This window comes from Barbatula barbatula (genome assembly GCF_947034865.1).
Source record: "Barbatula barbatula genome assembly, chromosome: 14".
Classification (NCBI taxonomy): Eukaryota; Metazoa; Chordata; class Actinopteri; order Cypriniformes; family Nemacheilidae; genus Barbatula; species Barbatula barbatula.
In genome coordinates this window covers 5,285,566-5,304,999 of record NC_136777.1, presented here as the reverse complement: position 1 = coordinate 5,304,999, position 19,434 = coordinate 5,285,566, and the positions used below count along the sequence as shown (strand labels likewise).

Sequence of the window (19,434 nt, the reverse complement as noted above, 5' to 3'; positions counted from 1 at the left end):
GGGGGGGGGGGGGGGATCTAACGTTTTGCCATAAAAAAATGAAAAGAAAATAACATTTATTAAGCAGTTAAACATGTGGGCTGACAATGCATTTACTGCTGGCATAATTAAGAGAGGAGAACATATCTTCTGATATGAGGATCAAAAGGAAAGATTAAAGTGTTTGTAAATAGTCTTTCGTTGTCTGGCAGCTGCTGTTTTTTTTCTGTTTTCTATTCGGGGCAAAAAAACACGTCACACGAGATCATAATTTGAGCAAGTGAAAAACATTTGTTAACGGCTGAGTTGCGCTCAGACCTCGCGCAGGGGGTCTGACAGACCGGTTATCGCGCTCCATCCGTGATGACCGCATTTCTTAAGGGCAGCGCGAGCGCGCGCACCGATGCTCAAGCTCACTCTAGTTTGAGTCGTTTGGTAAGAACGAGACGTGGCGAGCACTGTCGATTCCGCTGAAAAAAAAGGTGGGGAAAAGACAATTTTCACAGTGTTGTGTGAACCGTCGGGGAATCCATCTTAGAGGGTGGAACAGCCGCTCAAAACGCGAACGAGTGGTAACAGACGCCTAAAATCATCTGTTTTATGGGAACGCATCCCGATAGTGTGATCAGTGGAATGAGTGTTGAACAAGGTAGGTTTGAAGGAATGATCCGCAAGGGAAACATCACGTCGATCGGCTCAAACTCCACCGGTCCGTCACAGTGCGTCGTGCAGCCTCCCGGTGGCTGGAGCCGCGGAGACGGGCGCTACCAGCCGCACGCGCCACCTCAGAGCGGTTCGATGGCAAAAACCCAAAACGAGCCCGCGGAACTGGTCAAACGTGCCCTGGACTTTAAGACGCAAGGCACGCAGTGTTACAAGGACAAGAAATACCGCGAGGCCATCGGAAAGTACCACCGCGCTCTGCTGGAAATGAAGGGTCTCTGTCGCGTTCTGGGGGACCCGGATACCAGCAAGTCTCCGTCCAGCATCCTGACCAGCATCAGCAAGTCCAGCCTGACGGAAGAGCAGAAAGGTGCGGTGGAGAACGCGGAGCTTGAGTGCTACAACAGCCTAGCAGGTGCGAAAATTATGTATGATATCATAACAGTGTACACAATTGAATTGAATTTTACGCATGTCACTTGGTAAGTGGGGCTATAACCGCAATTGAAGGGGTTCCCCTACTATTCTAATTAGTGTTCGACCAATATTGGGCTTTTAAATGACAAAATCTTAAACGATTGTTTTCCCCAATACTACATATGTGGCAAAAGCTTTCAATTTAAACAAGCTGTGGTATTGCGAATTTCTCATGCATGCAGAATGACGTCATGGATCATGCCATGGGTTGTTACATCATACCTTTGATTTTGATTATATACATCATAGTTATATACACGAATTCTCATAATACAAAACGTACAATGTGTAAAATCAGATCACCAAAATGCATTATGTGCACACGTGTGTGTAGCTTGTCTGTTGCAGATGGAGCTAGTGAACTATGAACGAGTCAAAGAATACTGTCTGAAGGTTTTGAGAAAGGAGGGGGAGAACTTTAAAGCTTTGTATCGCTCTGGTGTGGCATATTATCACCTGGGAGACTTTCAAAAAGCTCTGCACTACCTAAAGGAGTCACACAAACAACAGCCCACAGGTCAGTCGGTTTAGACATTTGTATACAATCTCAAATCTATATGTTCTGTACTCATAAAACTGAAGCCATTACTCGGTCACTACACATCCTGTCTGCATTTTCTGTGTTAAAACAGCTGTTTCCTATTCGTGTTTTTGTGAGACAGACACGAATGTTATCCGCTACATTCAGCTGACGGAAATGAAAATTCGAAGAAACGCCCAGAGAGAGAAATGTGAAGTTCCATAAACAGCTGTTGCTTTAATAGCTTTCCACTGCGGACACCCCACACTTCCCTCATTGCACTCTCTATGGACGAGGTTTGGTATTTCATGGGATACTATTCCGGTGAAGATCAACACACCTGTGTCACAAACCTTCTCTGGCTTCTCTGAAGGGCTGAATCAAGTGTGCTGAAGGAGATCCAAATGGAGATCGCCATTTATTATACTTTTAAAGTATAGCGATTATTGCTATCAAGAGGTGCGCTTTTATTCACTGTGTTTCATTAAAGATCTTATGAAGCGATTGCGGTCTAAAAGGTTGTGCTCCACAGAGCATAAGCAGATTATTTTGTGGTTTCCATAGTTGTTCTCATATATTATTGTTTTTAGACCGTGACAACTGTTTAAATCAGAAATTCTAATTTTAGAGATTAGAGATTAGAAACTGCCAACGTGTGAACCGATGTCCCTTCAGTTTTTCTATTAACACATGAAGCTGCTTCATTTGAAGTGCAATTAATTGTCACTACCACTGAACATGTTGCCAGAACTGATTTTATCAAACCCTACACATCACTTAACACCCACATTCACATCGCAGTGGGAAAGATCTGACAAGCATTATGTGAATTTAGGTGTACCGACACATACACAGTGGAGGTTTATTAGCATGTGAATCTAACACTGTGTCACACACACACATATACAAAAGCATGTAGGAGTAAATAAACTGTGAGTGTTTTCTTTTTGTTTGTGCTGTGACTTGTACTTAATGGTCTCTTAAAATTACCTTTTTAAATGATGTCTGCCTTATTTTTCATCCTATTTATCGTAAATATTTCTCTACTCAACTGGTTATTGGGTTTCACTTGTAGCTAAGCAGCACGATTGGACAAAATAGTACAATTTAGTGTTCCGTTTTGGTTGCTATGGTGAGGTTCCATGGAAATCATCCTTAGAGACAGATGGCATTGGTGTTGTAGACATCCTGGCTTTAAAGCAGTCAGACACAAATGTGTATAACTGAGGAATGAAAGCCTCTGCAGCATTTACAGATTGTATTAAAGGGGTCATATGACACGGCTTAAACAAATACAATCGTTAGTTTTAGATGTACTGCAATGTGTATACACGATTTAAGGTGAAAAAATGCTGTATTTTCCACATACCATGCAAGTTTGTATCTCCTCGCCCTGCCTCTCTGAAACGTGCAGAAAAGTGAAGTGTGCTATGTTTGGCCAGTTAACCAGTGCGTAGTGATTTGTCGAATATCGCAAGCTTATGACGGAAATGTAACGCCTCTTACCATATTTGGAACGTTAGGTTCCAAAGCAATTGTACTGACAGGCAGCCCACCATACCTGCGTATACATTCGGGTGTTGTCTTAGTCAAATCATACCACGAACTGACGTAGATTTGTGGGGGTGTGGTTACACAAGGCATTTCAGGCAGGTCTTGGTGAGCAGATAGATATAGAATGCTTTTGTTATAGAACAATATAGAACAATTTTACGTTCCTAATACATGCATGGGCAACTTATAACACACCAAAGACACAGAAAACATGCTGTATGACCCCTATAAATATGGCGTAACATGGTTCAATGCAAACTTACATATACAAATACATCATATTTGCACATTATTTTGTTAGAGTTGAAGGATGGTCAGTCACAAAACACCACATTTCAGCATTTCAGGGCTTTAATTGAGCTCTTACACAAGTCTATGGTGAGAGAACAAATTTCATAGCAGCAGGTTCTGAACCTCAAACACAAATCTCCAAAACAGAAGTGACCGTGCTGATGTGAAAGACAATAGATGCTCTTGAAGTTGGCTACACAATCCAGAAGAGGAAAACTATCGGGAGAATTCCTTGATGCTCAGTCAAAGCTGCAGAAAGTTCACTACACCTGAAAATTCCTTCATCATTTATTCACCTTTATGTTGTCCAAAACAACAACATGACTTTCTTCTGTGGAACACCAAAGGAATTATTGTTAAAACTGGGCTGGACAGATGTTTCTTAGCATAAACGGTGACTGAACAAAACTGAAGAAATGCAAAAGCATTTTACATACCTTTTACATAAATAGAGTTATAGGAATAGTTCACCCAAGAATACAAATTCTGTCATCATTTCAGAACTGTATGACTATCTTTCTTCCATAGAAACAGAATGGAAGATATTTTGAGAATTTGTTACCTGGACCCCATTCACTTAAATTAGTTTTGTCCATACAATAGAAGTGAATGGGGTCCAGTGCTGTTCGGTTACCAACTCTTCATTATATCTTCTTTTGTGTTCTGTGGAAGAAGGAAAGTCATAAAGGTTTGAAATGACAAGAAGGTGAGTAAATAATGACAGCATTTTAATTTTTGGGTGAATTATCACTATATATATATTTTGGGTGAAGTGTTTCTTAAAGTGACAGAAAATGGAATACAGACACAAGCAACTCTGTTTTGGCTGTAAATGTTGTTTTGGCTCTAAAGGAACTTCTTCCAGAACATGAGATGAAAGATTAAGGGTAGTGAGACAGCAGACAAACCCTAAAACCTCAATCTAGACACGTGAGCGTGGGCAAAAGAATTTACACATCAGCGTGTTTGAGCATGTTCAGAAAGCCAGACAAAACACTTCCCATCACCAGTTCCATTATAAATTACAAAAATGTAATGTGAAAAACATACAAAAATAACTTAATAAATAAAAAGATTTAGTGATTTAATGTGCATATGAAAATGTATAGCAAATATTGCACAAAAGCTACTATTAAAGTAAATTTAAATATGCAATAACAATCTCAAAAGGAATGTAACACAAAACCAGCACAGATTCCACATAGCATATACGCACGCACGCAGGCACACACACGCAAGCATGCACGCACGCACACACATATACACACGCACGCACGCACACACACACACACACACACATTGTAGATGCTCAAAAACTGGAAGACTATTGTAAAATTGCCATTTAGAGCCAATTAATGCTACCAGCGCTTTCCTTTGTTGTGAATGACTGAATAATGTGCTTCATGCTACAAATCACAGAATAATCAGTGTTTCTGAATGGTATAAATATGAGAGATCTGACAGAACATTCATGAAACCTGAAAAAAGCACTTCTAACAGTGTACAATCTCATCCATGTATGACAAATAAAACCTGAACACTCAAAGAGTTGAGGCAGAAAATAACCGTCCAGTGTTTATCAGCTCCAACGCTATATGTTCAGGAATCTAACCCTACCATAAACATGCAGACGAGTGTTCATACAAACAAAGACTGTTAATACAGTACAACAGGACAGCTTATGCAGTCAATACCAATAATAAACAGGTTTGCAAATAAAAAAAATATCTTGATTAGTAATGTACTTCAAGATAAAAGCTGCAAACCCTGTTCATTGCTAAAGGACTCAGAAATCAGTCCTGTTATTAAAGGAGCAACTGGATCGTAATAGCTTATTATGCTTGGTGGTGACTTTAGTTTTACTGAGGAATAGCTTGAAGAAGACTTTGGACCCCATGAGTGTATACAGTATGTGTGTTCGGAGGTGTTACTGAAAACCTTCTCTTAATAAAATAGACATGGTTTCGACCTGAACATCATCTGAATTATGCAAAAACCAATTACCTTTGGTTTATGCTGGATAATTCTCCCTTTTTAAAAAGTAATCAGTTCTGTAAAACCATCCAAATGTAGTTTACGTTTGTTCTTATACCCTTGCAATCAGCAATAGATGTCATTTCGATAAATCTGTCTGAACTTATTGCCTACATGCTAAACTCATGATCGGTCTGAATTTGTAATTCACACTAACCGTCACAGTATGACTTAGTTATGACTCTCTTAGACTGAAATCAAGAACAGAACCCTGGCCGCACTCGATAAGGTGAGTCTCGGATTAAACTACGATCAGATGGGAGAGGTCGTGTCCCATCCTTGCACTGTCCCTCATCCTGTTGGTCCAAAAGGCTGTCATTCACCCAAGGGGAACAGGGGGTTGGTTGTTGAATTGGAGTGGGCAGGACGGCCACGGCTCCTCCAAACTCCACAGTGGATGGGGTTTCAGTGCTGGAGGTATGGGCAGGTGATTCACCCCACTGGGATCCACAGCGTCCTCGGGGAGAAGGGCGGGGCCTTGCCATGAAATCAAGTGTCTTGGGCCGCTCAGGCTGGAAGCGCCTTCGTGGCGTAGGTGGAAATATTAGATTTGGGTCAGGCAAACGGGGCACTTCTGTGGGGTCCTCGCTTAGATTCCTTGGACTCACTACAGATGGGCATCACAAAAGACATATAAAGTTACAGCTTGGTGTCATACAAGTGATGGTTTTGTTAAAATACTAATAATATGTATGGCATATTAATATTAAAAAGACTGTTCACCCAAACATTTTAATGTAGTTATCATTACTAAATCTGAATGACTTACTTTTACAGAACACCCATTGCCTATCTGATTAAGTGATTAAATGATGCAACAATTTTCATTTTTGAGTGAACTCTCCTGTTAAATATGAGATTTAAATATAAGTTTCTCACCTGACTGCTCCTGCAATGTTTTTGAGGGTGTGGTTGGGTTGTAATTATGGCTGTTAAAAGCAGATGGGCATGCTATCTTTATTGCACCATCTGAAGGTGTTCGATGAAGCTTGCAGGTGGCACTGGGTGCGTAGGGCACGTGTGTAGGCGTAAGAGACTGTCGAGGATAACGCTTGAAGCTCTCCAGGTGGGTGTTAACCAGTGGATTCAGAGGAGGCGGAGTCTGTACAGTGGGTGGGGCATGTGGGGTAGGTGGGCGGACCACAAGTAGCTCTTCACTGTCTGACCGAAGGAGAGACCTGGTTGAGTTACAGTCAGAGACAGATGAGAGAGACACTAGTGTGAGGGAAGAGGGCAGAGGGGGTGGTCGACGGGGGCTTTCCCGTTTGAAAAGTTTGCGCGTGGGTGGGCTGGCACCGCGACTTTGACCGCCAGTGCGGTGAAACAGCCCTTCCCATCGCGGGCGCACGCTTTCCTCCACTCGCACAAGTTCCACTAGGTTAAGGCCTAAAGCCACGGCAGCCAAAGCCGCACCGCAGCCTAACAACACCAGCTCCGTTTTGCGGTTCCCACTCGGGCTCCGTCGTGTATAACTGGGTGATACCTCAGAGGCCACACCTGCCGTGGCGCTCTCCATGCAGTAACTCTCAGCAGCGGGTCCATCCCTGTGGAACGGGATGCAGAGGTATGATTGGCCGGGCGAGTCAGCTGATTCGGATGGAAAACAGCAGTCTTCATTTTCTACAGAGAGACAGTCGAGGGGAGGCAGAGAGATTTCACAATGTTGCATCATCACCAACCCCGAGCTCAGATACAGGTTACAGTTGTTTGTAGTACGCTTGTTTATCTGCTTTGTTGATAACACTAAATTGAAAATGATATCTGTTTAATGTTTGTAATTTAGTTTTGTTCAAATTCATTACGTGTTAAACTAGTTCAAGTGGTACGATAATGAAAACATTACATCTGTATAATGTCCAACATAATCCCTCAGTGTGGTGGTTATTGCAATGGTTTGTGATACATGTGTGATGACAAAATGTGTAGCTGTTATTGTGTGGCGTAGAGAGAATTTTACCCATCTCTGCCAGGCTAGACACTCCGGGTACAGCGGGACTATGTCTGGGGGACCGGCGCAGGTTTGGGGCACTGCAAGAACGCTGCCGACTGCCCTCTTTAGGTGTCCTCAAACTGTGGCACAGACACATGCACAGTGTACACATATGCAAATGTAAACATATTTGTTGAAGATTACATTATGTGAAAACACACACACACCTTTCATCAGCACTGTGTTCTCGTTGTGTTCTCCCTTTTTTACGTGAGCATTTTCTCTCCTCTTCTTCATCATACTGGAATGCAGCATTGCGACCCCAAGCTTGACCTCCAACCCCAGGGGTCACTGTCGTCATGAGGGATGTTCTATTAGAATCTTGATTTTGATAACGTATGGATATTGTATTCACACAGTATGTGCACATGAATAGGCAAAGTCAATCAGTTACACAAATATTTACACTGGATTGCTCGGAGACGTGGCAAAACAGGGGGGCTATTAGGAGGGGTGGAGTTACTACCCAGGAAGCTCCACCTCCTGTCTAAAGATGGAGACGCCTGTACTGTGATCTTATGCTGAAAATCTGAAACATATACACACACATACTTTTATAAAATAACTTATGCACAAGCCATTATACACACTCATATGCAGACACATAAATGCAATGGTCCTTTAATAAATAAATAAAATACGTTTAAAATACTTTTTTGCAAACAAGCATCAATTATTGTCTGTTAAGATACTTTGTTTTGGCCAAAGAGAGGGGAAAAAAACCTGGTCATGTCAAATTAAGACCAAAACCAATAGTACCATCGTCATGATTTAGGACAGAACCCAAGTGCAGGCAGACAAAGGGTTAAATGATAAACTTTTATTAATGTAAAGCAAAACCCATGACGGGGAGAAAAAGGACAAACCAAGACAAGAACTAAAACCAAAAACCTCACTCAAGGGGGACAAAACAAAACAAGGTTCTTTAGAATAATAACTAATAAGTCCACAGCAAACAGGAACATGGTATCCGGAACACGAGTGCAATAATGTAGGGATGTAGGGATAATGCTCCTTGTAAAACACTAACCAGACGGCAGGCTGATACGATTCCCATCACGCAGTTTAAGCCGACTGCGCCGAAACTTTCCATGTCTGTTTTGGACGCGAGGTTTCTCCTGGTACAGCTGGTGAATGATGACATTGAGCTCTCGCTCCAGGATGTGAATTTCTCTCTCCGCCAATTCCTGCTCACGCCGCCGCAAAGCCTCTTCCTGGTACTTCTGCTGAAGAGCTGCGCGACTCAGTTCTTCCTCCCAGGATCTTAACTCCTAAAGAGAGAGAGGATCCTACTTAGCCATATGCTTTGTGTAATATAAATAATCTGATAAACTTTATCACTTATGGCAAACAAAATACTTGATATTCTATATCAGTGTTGAAACAAATTTTGCTTAGCTATAGTTGGACAACTATATAAAGCTAATTATAAATTTGACCCTGGATCTGGTCTTCAGTAGCACAGGAACATTTTTAATAAAAGCCAAACATACATTGTATGGGTCAAAATTATCGACGACCAAAATTTATTAGGATATTAAGTAAAGATCATGTTCTATGATTTTTGATAAATTTATATTTTGCTAAATATATAAAAACTTTAATTTTGTGAGTGGATGGCCTGCTACAATTTTCTCCATATTAATTTTTTTTGCACCCTCAGATTCCAGAAATTTAAACGGTTGTATCTCCGCCAGATATTGTCCTATATTAATAAATTCATACACCAATAGAAAGCTTGTTTAGTCAGCTTTCAGGTGCAAAAAATTTACCCTCTGCTTCTAAAATATATATTTATATAGTAACAATAGAAAATCGTTTATACAGTATGTCCTTATTATTATTATACATCTTTATTTAAAATTATAAATAAATCTATGTGTTTTGTGGGGATGCAGACCTTTTCTTTGGCTCTGAGTTGGTCAAACATCTCTTGAACCTCCAGCTTCCAGTCATCCTGCAGAGATTGGAAGGATTCTGCTGGCATTTCAAAGAATCCAGACTCCTCAATAGCTGTCAGCTGGTCCAGAATTCTGGTGAAAGGGGGACGTGCATGAGGGTCCACATTCCAACAGTCTACAGCAGATGAAACAAACAGACAGCCTGTCAGCTAAACAGAGTGCCAGCAAAACATTTTAAGATGGATATTGGGGCGAAGTATTCCATTCAACAAACCAAATATATTCAACTTGTACAACAGGGAAAATAAATGGTTTTCTTGCCTTCCATTAGCCTGGCAAACGGCTCAGGGCAAGTGGAGGGGATCGGCAGAGACAGTTTATTCATGGCCACACCGTAAGCTACCGCCAGGCTATCAATGCCACGAAATGGCACTTCTCCTGTCAGCAGCTCCCACAACAAAACTCCGTAACTGAGAGAAAGAGACAGAGAGTTTGGAAAAGAAAACTTTACTGACAACCACCAGCTACCAACATTATTTGTGCCAGAAAATAGCAGAAAACTATGTAGCCCGTCTGGTCACCCATCGGAGAAACAAAAATAAGACCCGCAAATCCGTGGCCACAGTTTTGTAATTCGTTCCCACAGTTTAAAAAACTGTACTCACAGATTCTACAACTGTTCCCACAGTTTACAAAACTGTGCTCTCGGATTGATAAACTGTACCCACGAGTTTCCAATCTGTGCTCTCGGTTTTGTAAACCGTCCCCTTAGTTTTTTTTATTTGTTCCCACAAATTAATAATCTGTGCCTAAGCTTTCGCAACATTGAAATACATGATTTTTTGTGTAATTTCACACAGATATACGATATATTTGATATTTTTACGTAGGTATACGATATTTTACATATATTTTACATGCACTGACAATTTTCAGTTCTGGGATATCATTCACTACTATAGTAGACAAAAACTAAAGACAAAATTGACATTCTTACTTCAGTTCAAATAAATATACCCTCTAGTGTTCAAACAACACAAAGTCAAAGGACTTTGGTATTTTTAGGTAGGCAACACACATTTCTTCATTCTCACCTCCAGACGTCACTACCCTTGGAGAAGGTCGAGGACCTGATGACCTCAGGAGCCATCCAGGCATACGTCCCCGCCGCGCTCATCTTCGTGGTTCGATGCCACTCTCGAGCCAAACCGAAATCAGTCACCTTTAGAGTTTTGTTGCTCAGATCATCATTCTCCACCCGCTCCAGAATCAGAACTGTGGAGTTAAAGACAATAACAGCTAAGTGTATGCAACTGTGTATTGTGATTATGAAATGAGAGTTCAGATGCAAAAGCCTCTAAATCCGTAAGATGTCTTTTCGTTTAAATTGCCTTTTTTATCAGGCTCCTACATTTACTTTCAGCAATACCAGATATTTTTGACTGGGCAGAGTGTGGTGTTTAGTGGGTTTTAAAGTAAACTTATTTCAGTAACGTATACAATGAGTGGAGAGCATTCACTCAACATCATAATCTAATTTTTAAAAGAAGTGGCTTTTTTGTACCTGCCAGATCCCTACGCTCTGCAAATGAATGACGTCTTGTAGTGCCATCCCGAAAAGGGAAAAAAATCACTCTCATGTACCTTCTCTGGATCTGATCCACATAAGTGCAATGAAGGATCAGCAGATTCTGCAGCCATCTTTAAGAAACCGCTGAAAACACATCTCTTCCCTCAGCACCTGACGGATTCGTTTTTCACTTCTATCTCTTTTCTATAGGACAATTCTCCCGGAAAAGCATGCAGCACGCCCATGCATAAACCATGGAGAGCGGGAGAAGGAGCATGCGTACAAGTCACTTTCAATTGTGGCCAGGAGAGAGAGAGCACTATGTTCACAAAGTTCAGCTGTGTTGTTTGTTCGCTGCATTTGGGTGATGAATGTTATATAAACGGTGGATATAACTCTGGATTTGGAGATCATTGAACTGATGGATGGTGCGGCGGTCCCAGCGCTAAAATATTATGGACATGATCGGCACGCGGTAAGTGAAACTGATGTCTGTGTTTTCTTGGCAATGTGTGCGCATGTGCTTTAGTTCCGCCCCCCACACCCGTCGCATGTTTTCGGAAATAATCGTAAAGCTTTATCTGTCTTAGATTAATATTATCAATTCAGATTCTGCGAATAATTGAATGGTGCGATACTATTCTGTAAGTACTCAAGATTAACATGAGATATACAGAAACTGTCTGTGTTATGGCCGCTCTACGTTTTAAAAACATAGCTTTCTTGACTGTGGTAGGCTATATGAGACCAGTTTTACTGCGATAAGGCTTTTTGTTGTCTTAATGTTGTTCCAATTGCTTCCATTGTTATCCACATTTGTAAGTCACTTTGGATAAAAGCGTCTGCTAAATTACTAAATATTAATGTAGAGGGTTTTGTCAAAAATGTTGTCCAGCAATGAAGGAGCCAGTGAAAACCAGGAAAATTAGATATAAAAAGAGAGAAGCAGAGTAAGTACAGGCTGGAACAGATGCTGTGATTTCCATGTGTAAAGCTAAAACAACAAAGCACATAAATCTCATCTATTTTAGGCAACTCTGTTTAGGGACTGTGTACAAAGATTGTACAGGACTGGTCAAACCCCATTTTGAAAAAAGTATACACAGCATCCCCCTGCTGGTTTCATTCTGTATGGTAAGCTGGTTTTTGGAGCTGCGTGCAAGAAAAACCTCATCAATCATTTCCAAAGATGGTTGATTGCAATTTGTAGCAATCCAAAAATGAATTTACTCCTACAAATTATTTTTGACAGAAAACAGCTTGGCTGTGAGTCTGTGAGTAGGCATATGTTAGTGTGTGTGAGAGTGCCTTTTTTGTGAGTGATGTAAAAATTAGCTGACTTTGCTTCCCAACCAAAGTTTCGTGAACGTATCTTTAAACAAGAACATCAAACGATCTTCATGGTCTTGTGTTAGTAATTTCTAGGTGGCCTATAAGAGACCAGATGATGTTTAAACGAGCCAATCAAATGGCAAGGAGTGAATGTGATGGCAAATCCTCTGTAATAGGCTTTGGGTTTAGAAGATTCAATCAGACAAGTCAACTGCTAAACACAGAATAACAACCCACTTAAACACTCAGAGAGCCAATGCATGAGACAGGCATTAAGCTGATAGTTCACCCAAAAATGAAAATTCTGTCATTATTTACTCAGATTGTTCCAAACCTGTATAAATTAATTTGTTCTGCTCAACACAAAGGAAGATATTTGGAAGAATGTCAGTAAAAATAAATATCTGCTCAGTTACTGACATTTTTCCAAATATCTTCCTTTGTGTTTAGCAGAACAAATAAATGTATACAGGTTTGGAATTTTGGGGTGAACTTTCCCTTTAAATAAATAAATAGAAAACACATTCACATGCATTGTTTACATGACGGGGGAAATTGTAACTCTCTGACTTGTTTGAAAATTCAATATTATGATTTAGTCTTTCCTCATATTGTTCATTTTTCAAGTCTATTAATAGTGCAGCTTCTTTTGACAAATACAAATGCACCAATTACTAAAAGATGACAGATATTTTTGTAGCAATCTATGAAAGCCACATTTTGCAAAGCAGCCTGTGTAGTAAATGTGATAGGGTCTATTAACAGTGACAAATCACTTACTGTTGCTAGACTTCAGGTCTCTGTGGATGACAGGTACGATGGCCTGGCAGTGCAGGTAGAGCATGGCACGTGCAATCTGTACAGCCCAGTCCACAAGCGTGTGTGGAGGGATACGTTTCCCAGCCAGTGCCCGGTTGAGCGGCCCACCACGGGCGTACTCCATGACCAGACAGAGGTTTGGTTCCTGCAGACACATGCCCAGAAGGCCCATGATGTTAGGGTGTTTCAACATGGCGAAGAGCTTGGCCTCCTGACGGACACTTTCAAGCGTCTGTGACGCATCCTCGTCAGGGTCCCGGCGGGCTGCTTTCACTGCAACCTCCTCGCCTTTCCAAATGGCACGGTACACTTTACCAAAACCTCCAACTCCGATCATTTCCTCCAAAGCCAACTCACGGAAATCTATCTGGAGCACTGCATGGAAAAAGAGATAGAAAAGATTTAACACAATTCCACAGAGAGTTACAAATGTTTAACACTTAAGAATAGGAAATTGTGAGTGAGCGTGTGTATGTAACACAATAAGGAAGTGAGAAGGAATCTCATCATGTGAAATGGTGGATGTTGAAGAAAAGGAAAATGGAAAGCACTAAGACAATGACACATGTGAGCTTCTCTCCTCTCCGCTGCTCATATAATGACGGTGTGTCTGGGCCACTGTGTCTCTTATTAATATTGCAGTTGGCAGGAACACATGATAAAAAGTAGGCCAGCAGCTATCCAGAAAAAATGGACGACCACCACACATCAAAAAACACAGGACAATTGATAACAGAGAGCGGGAGACAGTGCACAACAGTGAATGAAAAACAAAGCAGCCACGCTGACCATTCATGAACACACAAAACAAGAAATTGCATTCAGACTAAATCAATAAGGATAAGGTTAAGCTCACATCCATACTGTACATTATCCAGCAAGATGCCTCAAGAAAAGCATCAGACACACAATGTTGGTCGAGCACAGCTCTGAACCAAAATGCCGGCAGCTGGATGATTCTGCAAAACTGATGCCAGGAAACATTGTAGCTGTTGGCTATGGATGCATTTGAGAAGCATGTGTGTGTTTGGGCATCTGATAAGACTGTATAGGATGCTTTGGGAGGGCATTTCCCTGCTGGAAAATCCAGCTGAAGAACGAAGCTGTTTTGCAACATATTGGCTGCATTTTCCCAGGTCATGACAACAAACAATTTACCAGTTTGTACCAGCTTTTTTACAGACTGGGCCAGTTAGAAACAAGCAGAGATATGCCTAAGGACATATGCTTTGTATGTAGATATGCACATTCATTTTGTATGTAGCAACTGCATCATACATTCAACCCTCAGCTCTGACAGGGAGCAATTAACTGCAGGTTGATTCTCTGAACCCGTTTCAGAAGGAAAACGTAACAAATAAACAAAGACGCAATTGTTTAAAGTAACGATATCCTAATCTGGGTGAACCCACGTGAGGCGTTTTATTTAGATAAATATTTTACCACTCGCCCAGTACTTTACCACTTACAGTGTAACTGTGGCACCGAATAATCGCCGTAGCCCTCCGGCGTGTCCCGAATCTTCTCTGAGATTCCGTAACCGCTGCTCACGTAGTTACTGGGGAAAATACCGACGCGGTCCTCGATCATACCTGTCCACCATCCCTCATCGCCTGACACCAGCGAGTCTTTGGACAACACCTCAACCCGATCCCCCTTCCGCAGACTGAGCTCGTCCTCGGCGGTGGCATCGTAATCAAACACTGCGGTCCAGTATCCGGCTCCAGACGGAGTCGCCGCCGCCGCAGGGCCATGCCCGGGGATACGCGTCCCTGCTTGGACGAAGGGCTCCGTGCCTTCATCGCCCTCTTTGCTGTCCGGGCCGCTGCTGCTAAAGGAGAAATTGAAAGCATCCATCGTGCCGATCCATAGGGGCGACGGTTCAGCACCTCACCTGCCGCAGAGCTCAAGTCCGGGCGCAAAGATGCAGCAGAGAAACCGCAATCAATCCAAACACCCTCTCGCCTCACCGTTCACCGGACCCGCTGCCCACCTCATATCAGAAACAGGACCGCTCGGGCTCGTTTAAAGAGATTTCGGTCCCGAACATAAGGCACTTTTGCTTAATTGGCTACAACATCGTCCCGCACCCCTCGTCCGCTTCTGAGGCAGCACTCGTTCCCCTCCTAGCACATAATTCCAGCGGTTTAACGTGTAAACGAATGCCTGATTCTTGTGTTTTGATTGGCGCAGTGGTGCATCAATCATGCCTTTTTGGTTTCGAAGACCCGCCCATTAAATCTCTTTCACAGCAAATGCGGTAGAAGGAGTTCAGCACCACAGGAACGGGACAGCGCACGAGCGCATTACACAGAGCTCTAAAGTGTAAAGTTGGGTGGACAAAATATTTACATTTTACATTTTGTAAACAAGGTAAATATCTGTTTCTTAGCACGTCGAAAAACACATCAGGAGAAAATGTTCCTTATTGTGAATAAATTGTGCTAATTGACTGCTGATAACCATGCGTAACCCCATAAACCATGGTTTTATTATAGTAAAAAAGTATAGTAACCGTGTTTTTGTAAATGTTTACCATTGTATTACCACAGTTTAACTGTAAATATCATGGTTAAACTATGGTTACAAAAGTGAACCCATGATAAATATGGTTTTGCTACAAAACACAAGACTTTTGTAACACAGGTACATCCATCACACAACATTTATCACAGCTGATATCAGAGGGATTTTTCAAATATATATATATTTATTTTTCTGTTGACCAAAATAATTCAAAATAAATAAATCAGCTGACATAAATCAATTCAATTGAGGTCAATTTCATGCATAATTCCCTGAAAATAAAACATGACTTCCTTTGTGTCTGTGTGTGTGTGAGAGAGAAAAGTAAAAAACAAAGTCGGAAAGAAAACAACAATAGATGAACGTAATCACCGTCTGCTTCATCGTCAGGCTGAAGAGGAGTGTTCGTGTGTGCGTGAGAAAGAGAGAGTCTCACCCCTGATACATCCGTAAGACTTAAGTGACATCATCTGAAATCTCTTTTAAAACCAGTTCACCTGCATCTAAACAGCTGGAAGTGTAAGTTGGCAGTAGAAAAGCTCAAAGCTGGTGGGAAGGGGGTGTGCAGCTGTCTGCCATGCTTAACCAACTGACCGCTTAAAGGTCTACCCACACCTATTTAAAAACAGCCCTTGCCAAGCATCATCACCTCTAAGCTAAAATGTGTGTGCGAATTGACCCAAGCAGAAAGAAGAACAATGCGCTGTTGAACCACTAGTTCAAGACACACAAGTTACTGATCGTAAGCTGAAAGTGTGTTTTGGACAATGAGATTGATAATACTGCTCCCAAAAACCATCTCAAAGATACACACAAACACTCTTGAAAATGCATACACATGTAAGCACCACTGAATCGATTATTAGATGATATGTAGATTTTCTTCTCATGCAGAACACATTCAACAACACTAAGTGGCAGAAAACGGCTGAATGCTGTGTAATTGTATACTGATATTTATCTTAAAGAAACATACAGTGGGGTCGGAAAGCTTCAGGCCAGTGAAAACACTTTTATTTAACATGATAAATGTATCTAGTGAACTAGAAATAATGATTCTTACATATTTCTTATTTGACATCACTGTATTTCTATTTGGACTACTGAACTTTTGAACCCCACTGTCTCTGCATTGTTTCTCCTGCCAACTAGTGGTAACACACAACAGCTTATGAAGAGTAAATGTCTTGAATTAAAAAGCATTTGTAAAGCTAAAACACACTTCAGCTTCTGTACAAAGAGAAAGAGAGACGTCATGTAATGTGTGGATTTAGCAGTGCAATATGTACACAAAAAGCAAATACATGAAAATAAATGAACTGTGTGTTTCTGTGTAATTAGCAAATTCTTGTATGGTTTAGACCATTACATAAAAACACAAGCATTATGAACATTGAGTAGGAAGCACTTAGTCAGCTCAAGCAACGGTTGTGGATACATCTGCTGATTGGAAAACATTACCAACAGCTCTTATTCTCTCTCAAAAACACACACACAGCTGCACATGAATGTAAACATATTAATAAAAGTAACTACATGTTAGCTGCAGGTGCAGTTCATCTTTAATACTGGTGAACAGGATACAACTGATTTGGCCTCTATTTGTGAAGAGGTGATTAATATTTATTGTAATACACCAGCATATACCCACACGCACACTTACACACAAAACGCATGAGTTCTATAAACATAAAGGTGGAGAGGACCTGTAGCCCCCCAGTGGCCCAGAGAACCACTGCAGCTTCAGGGAGGCAGTTTGTGGTTCTGTTTTTGGTTCTGGGCTCTGCATGTTTTGGCCATCCTAACCAATAATTTTTTTCTGACATCACTTCCCCTGATAATGCAGAAACCCCACCCGCATCGTCCTGTTCAGCTCACCACAGCAAAAATAGGCACAAAAAACTCTCAAGTCAGTCGGATGAATTGATGACCACCCCTAAAACCGATCTACAATAAGCTGACGCGTTGCAGCTCTGCCCAAAACCATTTCTCTTCGGACGATATCTTTCTACTGCTCACTGAAACTCAAAAAACTCTCCTCGACAGGTTGAACAAAATCACAGAAGACTCTTTAGTTGTTTGTCAGCTTGTTCCATTTCAAGGCCTGTAAACAGGGTCGAAAATGTATGTTTGGCCAAACCTGCAATATTTAGCCTTTTCTTCTTGCGTATTAGTATGAAACAATGCACGTCATTGTGTCACTCGCAGCATAATATTAATATAAAATAGTCCAATTTCTGTCTTTTAGCAAAACTGCACCAGTCACATAAACATAAATGAAAGCTTGTTCACACCAAGGACGATAACGATAGCAAAAATGTTTACAAATCAATTAAAATGTAACAAATAAAAAATATCAGAGCCTATACTAACAGAGCTACGTTTGTTTTTAGCTATCAGACTATGATTAGCTTGAAAGAAACGTACGTTGTAGTCTGTTGGTGGTATGCTATCATTATTATCGCTCTTGGTGTGAACGTGCCTTAAGACAATATGTGATTTTGTTCCTCAAAGCTTCAGTTTAGCCTGGAGGTGAGGAATATTTCATGTGTGTCATCATACACGTTCTAGATAAAATGCTTTTTAGAAAACTTGCAGATCAGCTTTTGGTGGTAAATTTCCATTGACAAAAAAGTTGCTCAAAGATTCACAAACCATGATCATTTCTATGTCTTTGATTTGAATCGCTGCTCATGTCCATGACTAAATATTAGGGCTGTCAAACGATTAATAGGATTGAATCGCATCCAGGATAAAAGTTTTTGTTTACATTTGTCTGTGTACTGTGCATATTCATTTTGTATTTACAAACATACATGCATATATTTAAGAAAAACAAACATTTATATTAAATTTCACTTATTGGTAAATATAAATTAATACATCTAAATATGTCCTAAATATATATACTGTACACGTATGTGTATGTTTTTATGTTTATAAATACAATGCACAGTACACAGACATATATTATGTATACACAAACTTTTATTCTGGAAGCAATTAATCACAATTAATCGTTTGACAGCCCAACTTAAATATTATTATTTGTTAAGTCGCAAAGTATTATGTTCGTTTACGTATTAAAGTTATCACTTGCGAGTTAATCAACACTTAATTTTCCCGTCATTTCTTCTCATTTCTAATTATAGATCCAGCAAACATCACAAACCACACTGAGTCAAAGGCCCCACTGAATAAAACTAACCACCAACATCACTGACACTTCAGACACTGTTTAGATGCACATGTAGGGAACTCTTGGTATAATGGATATGTAATTCTATACTGGATTACTCTCTGGGTGAGGTGGGTCTATGTAGGATAACTCTTTGGGGTGCTTTATGTTTCCTTAATGACACCGAATGACTAAAACACAAACAGATTAAAAACAACATCAACTGTTATAACAGATGCAGTGTGATCTCCTCCAAGGTGTTATCAGAAAAAACACTAGTGATTTGTTTGGATGTGAGTGTAGCGCTTCAATACGCAAAAGGCCTCCTTTTTCCATGAAGCCCCTTTTTTTTTCTTGCGCTCTGCCCTCTGAAGTCCCTAAATAATAACACTTGGCAGGAAATACACAAAAGTACAGAAAATATATGGAAGCAGACTATATCCATACAGGAATATCAGGGAGAAAATGCAGTGCTCAGCCATTGTTCCTGTTCAACTCTCTGGTAGCTCTGTGTCAGTTCTTACTGTACCAAACTTAACAACAAAAAATAAATAAACTTTATGGGTCCTCCAAATGTCACTCGATAACAGATTTCATGTA

General features: G+C 40.8%; 2 protein-coding genes across 2 annotated transcripts; one reads left to right on the top strand and one right to left on the bottom strand.

Moving 5' to 3' along the window:
• Positions 1 to 4: 4 nt before the first annotated feature.
• On the top strand, positions 5 to 2,640 carry ttc9 (tetratricopeptide repeat domain 9). The gene is made up of 3 exons (XM_079472508.1): positions 5 to 1,057; positions 1,454 to 1,636; positions 1,782 to 2,640. Exons 1-3 carry the CDS (start codon positions 580 to 582, stop codon positions 1,862 to 1,864), a joined length of 744 nt encoding a protein of 247 aa, XP_079328634.1. The 5' UTR covers positions 5 to 579; the 3' UTR covers positions 1,865 to 2,640.
• An 890-nt stretch (positions 2,641 to 3,530) lies between these two features.
• map3k9 (mitogen-activated protein kinase kinase kinase 9) lies at positions 3,531 to 15,286 on the bottom strand. The gene is made up of 11 exons (XM_079473289.1): positions 14,600 to 15,286; positions 13,092 to 13,505; positions 10,504 to 10,684; positions 9,731 to 9,879; positions 9,409 to 9,584; positions 8,539 to 8,779; positions 7,915 to 8,037; positions 7,676 to 7,799; positions 7,476 to 7,588; positions 6,398 to 7,138; positions 3,531 to 6,125 (listed from the first exon to the last, which is right to left on the bottom strand). The coding sequence occupies exons 1-11, from the start codon at positions 14,985 to 14,987 to the stop codon at positions 5,716 to 5,718; spliced, it is 3,060 nt and encodes a 1,019-aa protein (XP_079329415.1). The 5' UTR covers positions 14,988 to 15,286; the 3' UTR covers positions 3,531 to 5,715.
• Positions 15,287 to 19,434: the final 4,148 nt, after the last annotated feature.

Excerpts from the sequence above, each read along its gene's own strand:
- map3k9 (XM_079473289.1), bottom strand. The coding sequence starts at position 14,987 with ATGGATGCTTTCAATTTCTCCTTTAGCAGCAGCGGCCCGGACAGCAAA. Across the intron at positions 10,685-13,091 it reads AGACCTGAAGTCTAGCAACA|TTCTGATTCTGGAGCGGGTG; the intron begins GTAAGTGATTTG and ends TTAACTCCACAG. Across the intron at positions 7,800-7,914 it reads ACGTCTCCGAGCAATCCAGT|TGACCCCTGGGGTTGGAGGT; the intron begins GTAAATATTTGT and ends TCATGACGACAG.
- ttc9 (XM_079472508.1), top strand. The coding sequence starts at position 580 with ATGGGAACGCATCCCGATAGTGTGATCAGTGGAATGAGTGTTGAACAA. Across the intron at positions 1,058-1,453 it reads GTGCTACAACAGCCTAGCAG|CTTGTCTGTTGCAGATGGAG; the intron begins GTGCGAAAATTA and ends ACGTGTGTGTAG. Across the intron at positions 1,637-1,781 it reads ACACAAACAACAGCCCACAG|ACACGAATGTTATCCGCTAC; the intron begins GTCAGTCGGTTT and ends TTTGTGAGACAG.